The sequence below is a fragment of the Ursus americanus genome, chromosome 19 (assembly GCF_024610735.1).
Source record: "Ursus americanus isolate L20-20 chromosome 19, mUrsAme1.1.p, whole genome shotgun sequence".
Classification (NCBI taxonomy): domain Eukaryota; kingdom Metazoa; phylum Chordata; class Mammalia; order Carnivora; family Ursidae; genus Ursus; species Ursus americanus.
This window is the reverse complement of record NC_142145.1, coordinates 36,212,985-36,230,762: the sequence shown is the minus strand read 5'-3', so window position 1 is coordinate 36,230,762 and position 17,778 is coordinate 36,212,985. Positions and strand designations below refer to the sequence as shown.

General features: G+C 41.6%; 1 protein-coding gene across 4 annotated transcripts in view; it reads left to right on the top strand.

Annotated features, from left to right (window-relative positions):
* The window catches only part of MAPRE2 (microtubule associated protein RP/EB family member 2), a 149,525-nt gene that overhangs the window by 43,818 nt on the left and 87,929 nt on the right, over window positions 1–17,778 (top strand). Inside the window, exon 1 of one of the 4 annotated variants that reach the window (XM_045777885.2) lies at window positions 12,731–12,999. The exons of the other annotated variants lie outside the window; for them this stretch is intronic. Coding sequence (XP_045633841.1) covers window positions 12,881–12,999 — 119 coding nt within the window. The 5' untranslated portion in view covers window positions 12,731–12,880. Of the gene's footprint in view, window positions 1–12,730; window positions 13,000–17,778 lie in introns of those variants that run through there. 4 annotated transcript variants of the gene reach the window in all.

The window sequence follows — 17,778 nt, the reverse complement described above, 5'->3', positions numbered from 1 at the left end:
GAGGCTGAGGAAGCCATTAAGAGGACATGAGTGGTCAGCCATCTTTCTAATTACAGCCCCATGAGAGATCATAAGTGATAACCACCTTGTGTGTCTAGTCGGTCTACAGAATAAAATGACTGCTGTTTTAACCCACTAAGTTTTGGAGTGATTCCTTACACAGCAATAGAGAACCAACAGGGTGTTGGTGTTAACTATATTACTGCATAACAGATGATCCCCAAACTCATAAACTTAAAACAATCATTTTGTTACAGCTCAAGGTTTTGCGGATCGGGCATTCTGGAAGGTCTTGGCTAAGCAATTTATCTCTGAGCCACATGTGGGTCACTATTAGCTGTGGTGGCTGGGGCCAGAGGATGCTCTTCAGTCATGGGCCTTGAAACTTTGTGGATTCACCACCCCTCCTTGTCATGCCTTCTCCTTCCCTCCTCCTCCCCATGATCTTTTCCCCTGGGGCCTCTCCACATGGATTATACTTCCCATAACATGGTGATAGAGGAGAGTTGAACTTCTTACAGGGCAGCTGGCTTCCAAGAGACAAAGGCAGAAGCTGCTAGTCATTGTGAAGTCTAGGCTAGGAACTAGTTGGCATAATTTTATGTCAATAAAATCTATTGCTCAAAATCTATTCCTCAAAGCTGCCACAGGGCCTGCCTAGATTCAAGAGGAGGAAAAATAGATCAAACCTCTGAAGGGAAAAGGGTAAACAATTATGACCTTCAGTAGATAGAGCAAGAGCTAGCCTTTTATCTCAAAGTGTTACCTGGTGAATCTTAGTATACCCCATTTTATGAATGAAGAAGCTGAGGCTAAGAGAAGTAACTTGCCAAGTTTACTCAATTTTTAAGGACCAGCATCTGGATTCAAATTTGAATCTATTAATCCAAATTATGACCTCTTTCTACTTCTCCTTGCAAAATACAGTAACTATACAATTATACTACATTTTCTTTTTTAAAATCGAGATATAATTTTCACATAACATTGTACTAGTTTCAGGTATACAATGATTTGATATTTGTATATATTGGAAATGATCACAGTAAGTTCATGGCTATCACCATAGTTGCAACTGGGTTGTTTTTTTTTTTTCTTTTTGAAAATAACTTTTAAGGTCTACTCCCTCAACTTCAAATGTACAATACAATATTACTATTGTCACATGTACTTTACATCCTTAGGACTTGTTTATTTTATAACTGGAACTTTGTACCTTTGGGCTCCGCTCACCCATTTTACCTACCTCCCACTGCTCTGTGTATCCCGGATTCGTGGTTGGTTGGTTTTTTTAGATTCCACATACAAGTAAGATCATATGGTATTTGTCTTTCTCTGTCTGGCTTACTTTGCTTTGCATAATGCTCTCAAGGTCTGTCCACATTGTCCCAAATGGCAATATATCTCAGTTTTTTATGGCTGAATAATATTCCACTTTGGGGGGAGAATATACCACATTTTCTTTATCCATTCACCTGTCTGTGGACAGATTGTTTCCATGTCTTAGCCATTGTAAACAATGCTGCTGTGAATATAGGGGTGCAGATACTTAGTGTTTTCATTTTCTTCCATAAACAACCCAGAAGTAGAATCACTGGATTATAGGGTACTTCTATTTTTCACATTTTGAGGAAACTCCATACTGTTTTCTGGAGAGGCTGTACCAATTTATATTCTCACCAGTAGTGGACAAGGATTCCCTTTGCTCCACATCCTTGCCAACATTTATTTCTCGTCTTTTTGATACCAGCTATTCTAACAGGTGTGAGGTGATACCTCATCGTGGTTTTGATTTGCATTTCCTTCATAGTTAGTGATGCTGAGCACATTTGCAGGTACCTAGTGGCCATTTGTATGTCATTTTTGGAAAAATGTCTCTAGTTCCTTTCCATTTTTTAAATCAGATTGTTTTTTGCTATTTAGTTATATGAGTTCTTTATATATATTGGATATTAACCCCTTATTAAGTACGACTTGCAAATGTTTTCTCCTATTTATGGGTTGCCTTTTCATTTTGTTGATGGTTTCCTTTGCTAAAAAAGGAGGTTTTTAGGGGCGCCTGGGTGGCACAGCGGTTAAGTGTCCGCCTTCAGCTCAGGGTGTGATCCCGGCGTTCTGGGATCGAGCCCCACATCAGGCTCCTCCGCTAGGAGCTGCTTCTTCCTCTCCCACTCCCCCTGCTTGTGTTCCCTCTCTCGCTGGCTGTCTCTATCTCTGTTGAATAAATAAATAAAATCTTAAAAAAAAAAAAAAGGTTTTTAGTTTGATGTAGTCCCACTTATTTTTGCTTTTGTTGCCTTTGCTTTGGCATTAGATCTGACAAATAATTGCTAGACTGACATCAGGAGCTTAACCCCTATGTTTCCTTCAGGAGTTTTAAGGTTTTATGTCTTATGTTTAAGTCTGGAATTATGCATTTTTCTGTATGGTGTATGGTAGGGGTTCAGTTTCATTCTAATGTGTGTAGCTGTCCAGTTTTCCCAGCACCATTTATTGAAGAGACTGTCCTTTCCCCATTGTATATTCTTGCCTCATTTGTCATAAATTAATCCTATAGGGGTGCCTGGGTGTCTCGGTTGAGTGGCCTACTACTGATTTTGGCTTGGGTCATGATCTCAGGTTTGTGGGATGGAGCCCCACATGGGACTCTGTGCTAGGCAGGGAGTCTGCTTGAGTTTCTTTCCCTCTGCCTCTCTGACCCCCCTCATGCCCCCCACCCCCGTGCATAATCCCTAAAAGAAATAAGTGAATCTTTAAAAAAAAAAAAAGATTATAAAAAAAGATTTTAAAAAATCATATGTATCCTATATATGTATATATACATATATATGTTTGTATATATAATATATAAGTTTATGCCTGAGCTCCCTATTCATTCCATTGATCTACGTGTCTGTTTTTGTGCCAGTGCCATACTGTTTTGATTAGTACCATTTTATAATATAGCTTGACTTCAGGAAGCGTGATGCCTCCAGCTTTGTCCTTAAGATTGCTTTGTCTATTCTGGGTCTTTCGTGATTCCATTCAAACATTAGGATTGTTTGGTTTTTATTTGAAAAATGCCATTGGAGCTTAAATAGGGATTTCATCACACCTGTAGATTGCTCTGGATAGTATGAACATTTTAACAATATTACCCATGAGCATGGAATACCTACTTGTGTCTTCAGTTTCTTTCATCAGTGTTTTATAGTTTTTAGTAGAGGTCTTTCACCTCCTAGGTTAAATTTACTCCTAGGTATTTTATTCTTTGTGATGCCATTGTAAATGAGATTGCTAATTTCTCTTTCTGGTAGTTGATTAGTATATAGAAATGCAACTGGCTCTGTATATTAATTTTGTACCCTGCAACCTTACTGAATTCATTTATTAGTTCTCACAGGTTTTTCATGGAGTCTTTGGGGGTCTTCTATGTAATATCACGTCATCGGCAAATAGCGACAGTTTTACTTCTTTCTGATTTGGATGCCTTTTATTTCTGCCCCACAATTTATTCTGTATTTTCTCAATTCGAAAGTGCTATCTTCAGTAAGGAGGGTATTATCTTTGCCCCTCCACAAGCACATGGGTGCGTGTGCACACGTACACACACACACTACAGGTTTAATTTTTTTTTAAATGCTAGAGAAATATTCTAAATAGCTTGATTATAGGCCTAACCGAACCAATCCTCAGGGCCAGGAAGATGGAATATTATAATTGGCAAACTCTTCTAGAATCACAAGGTTTGAAGGAATAGTTCCCAGAAGGATGGAAGACAAAAATAATAAAAATTCACTAGGCATGCCATTGCTTCTTGCTTATAATGATCCCATTGCATCCTTGAAGGCTAACAGGATCCTCCCTGAAGACTGGATTTAGGGGTTTGGGGGGAGGGTATGAGAGGCTGTGCAGGAGAGCTAGTCCCAAGAATTGATTGTAGTTCTATCAGCTGACTATTAATTCATTGTGGCTTTCCATATGTTGTTGAGACTAAGATCCTCTTGTATTTCCTAAGAATTTTTATAACTTCATATAGAAGTTAGATGGAAGCTAGTTGAAGGTGACCCTTTGTCTTCACGTGCTATACTCTGTAGTTGGACCCTACATGTTCCTGTTCTGTAGATGTTCAGTGAATGTGAATTGAGGACATGAAGGTACTTGGCCTTATAAGCTCTTGAATAAACAAAATATAGGCTCTAATTAAACCATTTCTGATAGGAACTTAGTCTTCATGATTTCCAGTTGCTTTTTTTTTTTTTTTTAATGAACTAGCTTCTTTAATTTTCTTCTTAAAAATTTTATTTGGATGAGGTCAGAAATTGGGGAATTTCTCCTCCATTACTCACACTGCTTCCCAGCTGCTGGCCTCATGTTCCCCTGACACGCTGTAGCGGAGACGTCAGTGAGCTACATGGTGCCATGTACACCAGACTTGACAGAGCAGCCCCCGGCTCCGGAAAATCCACCCTCTCAGTGTCTCTGGTTGTCATTGGTGGCCTGAGTTCTAGGCAGCTCTGAAACTCTGAAGGCCACTGGTACCTGTGTGAACTGTCTCTTCAGCACCCATATACCCTGCCTTCTGGCTTCCAATTTGTATTAGTGAGCCCCTTCTCTCAGTTCGAACTTCTTACTATCAAAGTCAAATAAGACGAAATGGCTTAGTTGACCTTTGGGAGCTCTAAGGAAATCCTCTCTTGAAAGCTTCTGAGACTTCTGAAAGATTATTTGTTAATGGTACCCACAGTCTCTTCATTTCTCTTGCCACCCAGTTGAGCCCAAGATGCCTTTTGTCCTTTTTCAATTGTCCTACCCTGTCAGTTCAACAAGATGCGCTCAGTTGAAACATGGAAACAAAATAGGGGAAGGAAATGAAGGAATTTCATGAACTTGGGCTCAGACACATTTCCATAAGAGCCCTCAAATAAGCATGTCTATAGCTGGATGGTTGAATTACAACAATCTTGGCATAGTGAAAATGAAAGCAGATTTTAACTTTAGAAACAAGTACCAAAAAAAAAGTGCCTATGGTCTTCTCTCCCCTCCAGAAGATATCAAAGAAATGGGCATTGATAGCTGAGCTTTATTCAGGGGGGAAAAAGTTGATTACTATCAATAAGGGTAAGAAAATTATTTTTGTGTATTAATCATATATACTGCTAACCCCCAAGTCCTGGTATCTCTTCCTCTCTACCCGCCTCCCCCGCCTCAGTCTTTTCCTTGCCCATAATTTTCAGTTCCTATCCTTCCACTTCTTCCAATCCCTTAGTCCCATGGATAGTGCTTTTTTATACAGCTTCCCATCCCTTCCTGGTTGCCCTTGTCTTCAGTCTTGTCCTCGCTTTCCCTCCCTGCCCCCAACCGAATTAATTGCCTTCGGGGCAGCAGTCTACAGTCTCTTGCCTCCACGTCCTTCTGATGTCTGATGTCTCATCCCTGCTATTCCCCAACCTTAGATTCTGCATTCTTACACCCAGGTTTTAGAAGGCAGGCTGTTGTTAGTGAATAAGAATGACGACTGACACGTGGCAGGTACGTTCCTGCCCAGCTTTGCCACTTCCTGGCTGGTGATCAGGCTAAGTTATTTTTAACTACTTACCTCCTCTGACAAGGGAGATTTAAAATCACTCCTTATAAGTTTCTGAGGACTCAAATACCTACTCTATTAAAGCATAGCACTTGGCCCATTAAAAAGGATTGAATAAATGTTAGGTGTTGTATTGCTATTGTTGTGATTGTGAAAATTCCACATCTCTGTCAGTAGATGCTGCTAACACTTCTACAAATAAATGGTTTCTAACTTGGGTTTTAAGTCAAACTCTTTACAATGGCCATTCCGAGCCCTGTGCCTTCTGGTCCCTCTGTTCCCTTTCTGAGCTCCTCTCTTCTGACTACTCCTCTACCCCATGAGGTACCCATTCATTCAAGTGGAAGTTCCATGAGGGCAGGGAATCTGGTCTATTTTGTCAATTTCTGTATTTCCGGTGCTTAGAATTGTTCCTGGTACATAGTAAGTGCTCTATAAATATTTATTGAATGATTAAGCCCTGATACAAATACCATTGCTTTGGTGAAGCGTTTCCTGTTTCCCCAGGCATGGTTACTTTATTTTCTATATTTCGGTGATACTTAATACATTCTTCAATTAACATTTATCACTTTGTATTCTTATGGAAAACATATTAAGGCTCTTAAATTCAGCCAGCTGGTATAATTCAAAAGCACATTTGTATTTAATAGACTGAAACCTCACATAGCACAGGTTTGATTGAATGATTACAGAAATCATAATGCTCTGAGTGTTTTTAAATTGCATTCCCATCATGTTCTATGAATTATTCCACAAAATTAAGTCCAAGCTTGAGAAAATCCAAGGAAAAGCAAATTAGAAAATTCTAGCACACACACACATCCTAGGCAGTGGCATGTTCTGTGTCTTGACATTACAGAAGCCTGGCTATTTTACTAGCAGATACGGAGGACACTTGAAAAATTCTGCCTGAACGTATCAGCATAGCTATAAATATGGCTGATAAGTAATCTACAAGGATAAGTAATCTCAAGGTCAATCATGGATGAGCACACCTTTTAGGTTGACCTTGAAGGGGGCTTCCTGTGGTGGGAAATTCACCAATTTTAGGTAAAATGCTATTACTAAAAACCAGGAGGCATCTACATATCCTAAAATTCTCATCAGATCTAAAGAAAGAACTAATAAAATCTGCTATGCCTTGGGGTTAAAAGCAGTGAACAGAACAAGAACCAATCCCAAAGACATTTCTACGCCACCGATGCAATGTCAGGGCCAGCACACTGGCTGGCCAATTGTATATTTACTTAGCTGCTATCATTTTGGATGCAGAGCATAGTTTAAGCCATTGATTGATCACCTGTCCCTGCCATTCTCTACTGGAAAATATGGGAGAAATTACTTGTCCCAGGGCAGCGATGTGACTGCTAAGTGGAATCCCGTCTGCAATCAGAGGTGATAGCAATCTAAGGAAGCCCCCGTCTAAAGTGGTGTGACAGCTGTGAATGCCTTTGACAGCAGCGATTATCAGCTTCAGTGAACACGTTTTCACCTGGAACGGCATTTGTGATGAGTAGGGCCTTCTGGGATGGCATCAGGATTAACATACCTTCCTGGCTAATGATTTCCTATCTTTGTTGCTATCGTCTCCTGGATTTCTCAAATCCAAGATAATACAAAATCCCTGTTCTAGATGAACTTCACATGTCGGGGCCATAGAGAGACAATGACTTTGGTGGTGCTCACTGGCTGAGGTCTCCAGAGAAACGTGATTGTGCTATAACCTAGGAACTCTGAAAATTAAAAATCTGTGTTGGTGCCCAGTTCCATCTTCCTTGAGTGGACCTGTGTGTTGAGACATCTGATGGTTTCCCTTTTTTCTTGTTGCTCTCATGGCTCTGTGTCCTCTGGGTCTGCCTTAGTAATCTTGCTCTCCAAACATGCATTTTAAATATTTGTTTTTACCTTGGGGGGGGGTGGGGATCCTGGCCCCACTAGAACGGGAGCTCAGAAGAAGGGTCAGGTCAGTTCATCTGGTGCCTGACAGGTGCTCATTAATGAACATATTGGCCCCTTCAGTATTGCCAGGAACTTTTTTTCAGTACAAATACTTACTGATTTTGTTGCTGATACTATGTATGAACCTTGATTTAATATCTCCTCCTTCCTTGAAGATCTTGGCTTAGTCAGAATATGAGTGATTTTGCAGAGAATTACAGTTCTCCCTACTTGAATATTTATTTTCTTCAGAAATCATTGATGGGGTCTGATCTGAAATCCAACCTCTTAAAAATATCTTTGAGAACACCTCACCAAATCCAGGAAACCATCCTCTGCCCTTATAGGATTCAAACTTCGTCACGTTTGGCCTGAGAGACCTCTCTCTGAAACTTGTCTCCCTTGGGTAGAGCAAAACCATTCCTTCTTTGATTTGCCCCATCAGGCAAAAATCCTCCTCAGTCTTTCTTTGCAGGCTTGTCTTGTATCACTGGGCTTCTTGAAAGTTCCATGCCAAGCCTTCTCTTTCTGAGGGTACCCAAACCCACAACTTCAATTATCACCCATGAGATAATTTCCTCCAAATCCTATGTATCTCCAAGTCGAACATACCAAATAAATTCAAGGACCCATATATTCCCTAAGTCAAATATTTAATGAACACCGGCTATGTGTGAAGCCCTGTAACTGCTCGTTCTCACCACTCAGATATCCTAGAAGTACTTCTCTATGTCTAACACATTGAGAACCTTTCTTCCAGAAGGGCAATTCAATCTGTGTTTCCTAGCTTGATGAATGATACCATTATCCACTTGGTCACCCAAGCCATAAACTTGAGATTTATTTGAAATGTCTTTCTCCTTTACTACCCACCCATAACCTCCATCAATGATGCTGCCCACATCCAGTTAATCAGAAAATCCTAACCGTTAGACCCTCTGAAGAGCTCAGATCTGTGTTTTCTTCTACAGCCCCTTGGCCACTGTTTGAGTTTTAGGCCTTCATCACGGACTCATTTTAGTCTTCTCTGATATATTCTCCACACCACTACCAGCATCGGATCTTTGTGATATGCAAATTTCACCATTAATATCTCTCCCTAAAGCACTCCATGGTTCTAAAACACCTTCAGAATGAAGATCAAGCTCCTTAGCTGGGCCCTGGCACTGTTCCGTACGTGGTCCTTGCCCTATGTCCTGCCACTGTGTACCCTGCTCTTGGTCCATACTAAACAAATTGCTGTTTCCCAGAAACCTCACATCCTTTCCTACCTGTGTACCTAAGTATATCTGCTTGAGAAATCCTTTACCTTCCCACTACACTATCGTTTCTATTCTAAATGCCACACAGCCTAATGGATGAGCATCAGAACTTTGGGGCCAAGAAAACCCGATGTCCAATACTGGACAAGTGCTTTTCTTCTTTTTTGCCTCAATTTTGTCATTAGGATTCTTTTGAGACTCAAATTAGGTATTTGTTGAGTAACTGAATGAATTATGTATTCATTTAGTGCCTACTGGCTTCTAGGTTCCATTCTAGGAGCTGCAGAGATAGCAGTGAACAAGATAGTTGGAGCTCCTACCCTGAAGGATCTTATATTCTATCTTGCACATAGGAAGTGAACAAAAAAGGTTATAATTATTATTCATTAGGCTTAGGTGATATTTCCTTGGGGGAACTTTTCAGACCCACTTCCTAATTTCCTTTCTGAATTAGGTGCTCATCTTCTTTGGGCCCACATCAGCCTATATGGTGCCATTATTACAGCCTTATGTTATATTGTAATTGCTGGTGTTTTTATCTTGCTCACTACAACCCTATCAGTTCCTCGAGAACTGAGCCTGGGACTTCTTTTCTTATTGTACCAGCTTCTAATACACAAGAGTATGCCTTACATGTTGTTTTAAAATAACATTTACCACTAAAGAAGGTTTGTCATATGCCAGACACCGTGTTAACTGCCTTAAATATATTCTGTAACTTAATCTCCACAGCAACCGTATGAAACCAGTATCACTACACCTACTTTCTAGGTGAGGAAAGTGAAGCAGCCAAATCTTGAAGATGCGGAGTAACTTGCTCAGGTCTCAGCCAGCGTGCGGTGAAACAAGCAGGGGACCTCAGTGTGCCTGGCTCCAGAGCCCCATCGTAATGCATGATGAGAGGAGCCATTTTCCACAGGGCAGTTGTATGTATGGTCTGCATATATTTTATTTTGGGAATACCTATGTGCATCAGACAAAACCTTAATCCAGAATCAGATGTTCATAGATGCTTTAGCACCAATATTTTTTCTATAATTGATCTATGTGACTGTCCTCACCCTGCTGAGAGGTGGGGAAACAAATGGTTTTAAACTTGCCAATTCTTAGAATTGCAGCCTCTCGCAATTGCCACCGTGTTTGAAAAGCTCCAATTCTTGGGTGACTGTTCAGTTTTTTAGATACCCTTCCCTCTCCCTAACCCTTCTGCCTAACCATACTAAGCCGCTGATTTTAGTCTTTATTGTGCTGGGGCTTACCTTGCCCAATTGGGGAGGGAGGTATTGGGGAGATGCTCCTTGAGGTGGTTATTTCTCAGAGTCTCAAATGGGAAAGGAGGTCAAAGTAAGTCCCTATGGCTGAGAACAAAGCCAAACTCCTCTAACATCTCCTTTTGGGTACCTGCTCTTTCCTCCTTTCATCTCCTTCCTTCATTCAATCGGATTTGGAAGGGGTAGATTCTTTCCTCCCCGTTCCTGCCTTTTCCGCACCTTCCCTGTATCCTACATCCTCCTTCACAAAGTGGAATTTGCCCTCTCTTTTCCCTAGGGCTAAACAGTAGAATGGCTGCCAGCCTACTTGATTTATAGGGAAAGGAATGAAAACACCTCTGTTTAGTAGTTTCAAAGTATTACCCCGGTTACCCCAGTGTCTCAGAGGGTAATCATAGGTCTCTGGAGCTGTCTGGGTCCCTTGATAGTAACATGGCTCATAGCAGTCTTAGAGGAAGATTTACAGGGACTCTTAGATAACCTCTTTCACCTGACTCACTACCCCTCCCCTCAACCCAAGTTCTTGGCCATAATCATCTCCTTCATGAGCAGCGTGGAAACAGTGGGAGTATTATATTCACAAAATAAGTTGATATAGCCAATGAGCTATACATTCAAATTCTGACAAATTTAGTCCCCGTGGTAACACCAGTTATGTCATACATATTATTTAAATATGAGATCATGGAGAAGTAAGTGGTACTAAAGAACCCAAAATGAGAGGATGTACTCTGAAAACATTAAACACTTGATTGGAAGACTGTGCTTTTCACCTTCAGACCATCCCCAAAGAAAGGGGAAGCTTTTGTGAAAGGGAACAAATTAGTAAGGAAATGGACAACCGTGGGGCCAGTAACAGAAATAGTAAGAGGAACTGTAGGTCTTCCTAGTGATGACTACACTCCCAAGCCTCTTTAGTTCAGCGTGCAGAGTATCTTTTACTTATATTTATCTGTGTAGTTTGCAAGTCTTAGGTCTGAAGTAGATCCTTACTATATGGTGGTGGGGGGGAATCTCATGTAAACTGAGATATGGATTAAAAAATCAACTTGTACACTACAAGTCCATTGGAAAGGCAGAAAAATAAAATTACTAAGATGCCCAAAAGAAGAATACAAAATAGAAAAAAAAAAAGGCCCCCTTATTTAAGATTATCATTACCATCTGGGTTGTGAACTATTTGATTCTAATTCTAGAAGCTTGATGCCAGAAATAACTTATTACCAGGGAGATAGGCTGGAGAATTGTCAGGAATGACAAGGTTGGTTTTCTGGGGTTTTTTTGTTTTGTTTTTTGCTTTTTAATATCTATACCACAAAATGATAAAGCTGATAAACCACACAGGGATGTGAAGGGAAAAGCCGTATAGCCTTGTACTCGCTGCTGCATATAGTAATGCTGTCTTTTATACCCCAGTTCTTCCCTTTTCACCCCACAAAAGGTTGGAGACCACTTTTGATAAGCAGAGAATCCTTGATAAGCAGAGAATCTTCTCTCTGGGGGAAAGCAATGGACGTATCTGGGGTCTGTCGAGAGTTTATAATCTAATCCATCGTCTTTGCCTAGTACTAGCAATTCTGTTCACAGCTCTTTTCACAGTGGTCATGTTGAGAGTGTACATAAAGTACTTGATTCTTACCTTGATCTATATTTATGAGCTCACATTAAATAGAGATCAGTACTGTCCAATCCCATTGAAAAGCGCATGTCATTTTGATGTTCCAGTTCACCACTTCCTAGCTCTGTGACCTTGAGCAAGTTACTTAATCTCACCAGTTTACTCATTTTAAAATAGGGATGATGCTAATAGTACCTGTCTAGTGGCCAATGTATTTGAAAACTACACTGCAATGATACAGAACAGCTAGAATGTTGAGAGCTTCCAAATACTAAATTGAGTGTTGACTGGTTTAATTCAAATGAAAATAAAATAAATGACCAGGAGTTAATTATCTGTATCAAGAGGCAGTTGAAGAATTTGAATTGGGGGAGTCTTAGGTAACCATGATGTTCTAAAATGGTGACTATTTTTTTTAAATAATTTTTTTAAAAAGCCCTTTGAGGATTCTTATCTGTAGAAAATCTCTTCATTTGCAATCTTTAATCTTCAGATTATTAAAGTCAAGTCTACACTGAGTAGAAGGAAATACAGCTTCCTGTTAGGTTTTCAGGTTTGGGGTTTCTTTTGAGGAGGAGGTCGCTGCTGTTGAGAGAAAGGCGGAGGAAGCCGGAAATCTGAACCCCCTTGGTCTGGTACATTTTCTGGAGCAGGCCACCAGATCTTTGTATATTTTTTTGCGACCAGACCGAGTTTAAGTTGAATGCTATAGGAACTTGGTATTGAAGGAGTTAAAGGGTCTCCCACACCCCTCTGCCTGAATCGTTCTTTTGTGTACACAGCTGCAGTTGGAGCATGGGTCGGAAAGGAAATGGTTAGAGGAAGAGCTGGTTTTCAGACGAGGCCAGTCTGCGAGGGGGGCTGGGGGTGGCCTGGGGTTTTACATGCCAGATGTAGGCCTGCCCCGGTGCCTGCCTGGAGCTGCTGGCATGGTCACGCCTCGGCCCTGTGCGAATTGAGGCGAGGTGATGAGTTAGCGGGTTGCTATGGTGACGGGCCCGGCCACGTGACCCGGTGCTGCTGCCGGCGCTTTGACGTCAGCAGCCGGGAGGGCGGGACGCAGGAGGGCGGGGCGGGAGCCGAGCGGGGAGAAGGGAGCCAGCGAGCAGGCGGCAGGCAGGCACGGTCTGCGCGAGGAGCAGGCGAGCGGGAAGACGAGACGCAGCCACCTTCCTCACCAGCCAGCCCGCCGCGGTTTGTTCCCTTCCTCGGGAGTGCGCCAATGCCTGGTCCGACCCAAACCCTGTCCCCAAATGGCGAGAACAACAACGACATCATCCAGGATAACGGGACCATCATTCCTTTCCGGAAGCACACAGTGCGCGGGGAGCGTTCCTACAGGTAATGGGGCTGGCACCGGGAGCGGCGCCGGGCGGGGGAGCTCGGCGGGGGCGCGCGGAAATCCGGCCCGTTATATAATGGAGCGGACACTGCGCCGGGACCGGGCTGCAGACGTGCGTTCGCCAGGGCGCTTGTGATCATTTGCTGTCTGTTTCCATGTGTCATGTTGGCTATGCATTGAGGCTTCGCGAATGCAGATGGAGAGCATTTTGTGAATAGGTTTGCTGCCTGCGAGGGGTCTCCTTCTATCTCCTTCTTTCCACACTGATAAAAATGCAAGCATTTTTTCCCCCTTTCCAAAGGGAGACAGGCTGTAGCACTTCCTTTCCTCTAGATTTTAAAGGAACCATTGGATAGGCTGTGCCGAAAGGCAGGGAACAGGAGGATGGCGAGAAAAATGTTTGCGCCTGCCCTGGTGTGTGTGCAGGAAAGATGGAATCCTCTAGATTAAGCTGCAGTCTGTGATGTTAAACCGCCAGATTGATGGAGCTTTGTAAGAATTCTGCTCGCTGATTGGTGCAAGGATTGACAGCAGAGGTCACGGTGTCAGACATTCACCAAAATTTTCTCCATAGAACCCATGGTTTATTAGAAAGAGACTGGACTGCAGTGGACCTGAGGAAAACCGGGCGCCGTTAGGCATTTTCTTGGAGTTTATAGCCTCCGCATGGGTGGGGAAGCCCGCCCTTCTTTAAACAGTAGGAAGGTAATTCCTGCTATTTTGCCGAGGTCTGATTTGAGGATGGGACTGATCTTGGTCATTGTATTGTGAGCTTTTTGATTAATGAGTCGGTCTGTATAGTTGGCATCATTTTTACATTAGCATATCTGGCAATATGTTCTAGTAGATAAGCTCATTAAAATTGTTTGCATTGTTTGATAAGGATAACAATGTAATGGAGAATGCAGCTAGAGTCTAGTGCAGCTCAAGGCCAGACTTGAGGGGAGACTGATAGCTTCCCTCATATTTCCTCTGAAGTTCTTTTGTACTGGGGTAGTTATTTTTAAATGTTACCTTGATAACCACTAACAATGCTTTTGCTTGGGGGCAGAGCACACATACCTCTAAAGCGCATCCTCTCAGCTAGTGAGCAACAGGAAATAAGTCTTTTTTTTTTTTTTTTAATGCCTTCATCTAAACACTCAGCTGGTATTGTGGGTAGAATATTCAGTGTGTGTAAATATGACATATTTATAAAATAGGACCCAAAGTACCCAACTTCCTCTCTCTCCGAGCAAAGAAACCCTATTTGCTGACTCAAAAAGAAAAATTTATAAGCAACCTTTGCCCTGTCATCTCTGGCAGTTACATAAATACTTGGAGTTAATTTTGGCTGTGCCCATGAGGTCACCAAAATCTCATGCCTTATGGTTCCAACTAATATGTTGACATGGCATCCTTGGAGAGTCCAAGCGCTTGTTATTCTCTTAATATAAACCAAAATTGGTCCACAACGTCTGGGACTCTCCTTTTGGAGATCCTTGTGATTGGAACATTGGGTCCCTTCTCTCCCTTATTCATCCACCTTTCTCTGTGAACATTCCAAAGCCTAAAATAGAATTTAAAAACAAAAACCAAAATCCCGAGTTGCTTTTTAAACCTCACTTATTTAAACTGTTCATATAGGTAGTAAATTTGAAGCCCTCATTTCTTCAGTGATTTAATCTCTGCCACGTAAGTAGCAGTTGCTTTTAAGACAGAGTTCGAATTTTACCACATAGGCCAAAGGAAGTTGCCTAGTTGGGTTTTATTAGTCATATGAAAAAACTTGAAATGGCAGTGGAAAATGACTTGGTTGGAAAGGTTAAATGCTACCTTTTGGTGATAAAATATTGCTTTAAAGTAAAAGCTTTGTTATCTTTTCAATTCATTCTAAGTTATTTTCATTTCCTAAATTATTTCCAGTTTGTTTTCTGAGTCCCTGTAATGTTACCTGAAATTATATGAAAGAAAGAAAAAAAAAAAAAAACACAGCTGAATTTAAAGAAAAGACCTGACTGGAGAAATTCTTAAGTCAGTAAGAGCATTATTGCGTTTGTATTTTATGTAATAGGATTACTGGACACCATAGTGGGAAGTGTCATAGGTTAAATGAAGAAGGAATCCTCCAAAGTTGTACTGGTATTGTATTATACAAAGGGTGTATGCTGAGACAGATGAACCTTATGTTTTCTTTGGTCTGCTTTGCTTTCAAAGTGGATGGCCAATGTAGTATAACTCCCACTTAGTTTTTTGAAGGGGCATAGGGGAAGGAAAAATGTGAGACATGTTTCTATCCAAGAAGTGTTCCATAATTATTTTGGCATCCTGAGGCTGGAATAATATTGCCATTTAATTGCTGAGGAAACTTGGAAGGTACTGTGAAAGCCCAAATAGAGAAATTTAACCAAAAAAATTTTGCTTTGGTGGTGGGTTCATTATAACCCTCAAAAATGACATGTGCTGTAGAGTTCACTTTGAGTCCCATGGAGGGGTCAGCCCAGAGCCCTGGGACGATCAGAGGGAACTCTCTTCCTGATTCCTTTGCAGACTTGTAGGTAGGATTCCAGCAGGTCCTTTACCTTTGGTCTCATTTTCTATAGTTGCCCATGACACCTAAGATTATCTCATTGCATTCTTACAAAGTCATTGTGAGGTTAACTTCAAACATTTAAAACAAAGACTTTCTTAAAAGATCTGTATAGATAGAAGAAGAATGTGGTTATTACTGAAAGGGGACTCTTCCAGGAGCTCCAGGCCAAAAGGTAGCACAGGTGAGGAGAGAAGAGGGCACCTAGGGAACAGCACCGTTCTTTCTAGTAATGTCATGTGGCCACTCTCTCCAGCAAACAACCTTCTTGTCCTGACATTTGCACTAGATTGTTTATAGGGAAGGGTTCAAATATGGTTCATGACCCAGATATCTTACTCCAGGTATCTCTTTGTGTAAACCGAGCCCATTTTTTCGGCCCGGATTAGAGGGTGGTGCACTGTTATTGAGACCCATGTGAGCTTTGATTAGAAGAGCAAGTTACCTTTAGGAAATTATCCCTCCAGTAGTAATTTCAGTCGAAAGGAGCCAGTGCAAAAATGGCTCAGCAGGGCCGTATAGATGTTTCTACTGTTCATGTCCACTACTGTGTGATTGCCTTCTTGGACCCAGCTTCCTCATTGCATTTACGAGCACTAGAAATCCATATATTTTAAGAGCTGCTTAAAAAGTAAATGTGTTGTGGGCCATCTGAGGTGATAACACTGTTTAATTCACAGAGCGAATGAGTCGGGCTCTGGCTCTCCCTGGAGAGGCTACTCCCTACGGCTCTGTTTCATGCAGATGCTAGTAGGAAATGAGATTTATTAACTGGCCCTCTGCCCACTGTATCTTTGTTTGCATACTCCAGTCTTTTAAGAATGAATGTATAAGTCCAGGGGACTATTTCCACATGGGTGTTTGAACATGCGACTACAGTAGCATATGTTTCTGAATACTAAAAAACTTAAACAAAAAAAAAACCCCAAAACAAAACCCCAAACCAACTTGGCCCCAGGAAACGGGCTGTAAAGAAAGGCAAAACTAAAACTTAAGCCTAAGACTTTGGCTCTCCCACCCAACTTTGCCGGTTTTGAAAAACGAACTCTTAAGAAAAACAAAAAGAAATATTGTGTGTGTATAAAAGACAGTTGTGAACGCGTGTCCCCTTTAACAGAGGCTGTTGTAACTGGCTTACTTTGACCAGATTGTGGGTTTCAGATCCTTGCTCCCTAGGTCAGCAGCTGCAGACTGGGGAAGTCTAACTTCACTTGTCTGTTACGTACATATTAGTATCATCTAGGTTTGCTGCTGTTTCTAAAAATGGCGATTTTTGTCTTTATTATTTTTCTTTGTATTTGTAAAAATCAAAGGATTGCCCGATGCTTATTAGGTGCCTAATTTTTAACTTCTTCTCCTGGTCCTTTGTCAGAACTTCTGTTAAGGGTTTGTTCTGGGCACATGTGCTGAGATGCCCACCCCTCCTCAGCAGTGTTTGTCACTGGTTGTATCTTTTTACAGTGGGCTATCTTAGCAGAACAGTGGCTTGAGATGGTCCTCTGAATTAAGAGGTTGGCTTCCATCTGCCCTATCATTTCTGTATTGGTAAGGACCCCTTTAGATTAACGGAGGGGGATGTATTGGGGCTAATCTAAGTATTCCATTTGGTTTAGAGAATTTGACAAGTTTTTCAGAGTCTACTCTGGCCAAGGTGTGTGCTGGATGCCCCATGAGGACCTTGAGTTCCAGCAAAGTCAGGTGTATAAGCAACTCCTTTTGTAACAGATTTACCTTGTTGTGAGTATTTGGTTTGGTCTAATAGCAAAAGTGCTTTGCGTTTCCTCAGTCCACAGTGGCTCAAAGAAGAAAAAGATGCCCCCAAAGCCAGTTTGCTATAGGAAGCTAAACAATGTGGAAAACCAAACATTTTGGTGAAAAGAGTATAGGCTTTAGAATCAGTTTTCACTGGCCTGGCAAAGTGCGTGTTGGGCAGCAGTGGAAGATAAATAAAGCCGGGGCATTGAAAGACAGGCAGGGTAGTCAGAACTTGAAAACTGAAGGCCACTGAAAGCTCATTAATTGAAAAACAGCATAATGAAAACAGAAGTGCATGCTGGAATTTATGTCCTGATTCAAAATGGGAGTTGAAAAGAAAATGGGAGTCTTCCAGTGCCCCACCCTGGAGGGCCAGAGTTACCAGAGAATACTTGATTTGCCATGAGAGCATTCTCCAGCCCTACCATAGAGATCTAGGCAGATGTTTCCTGGT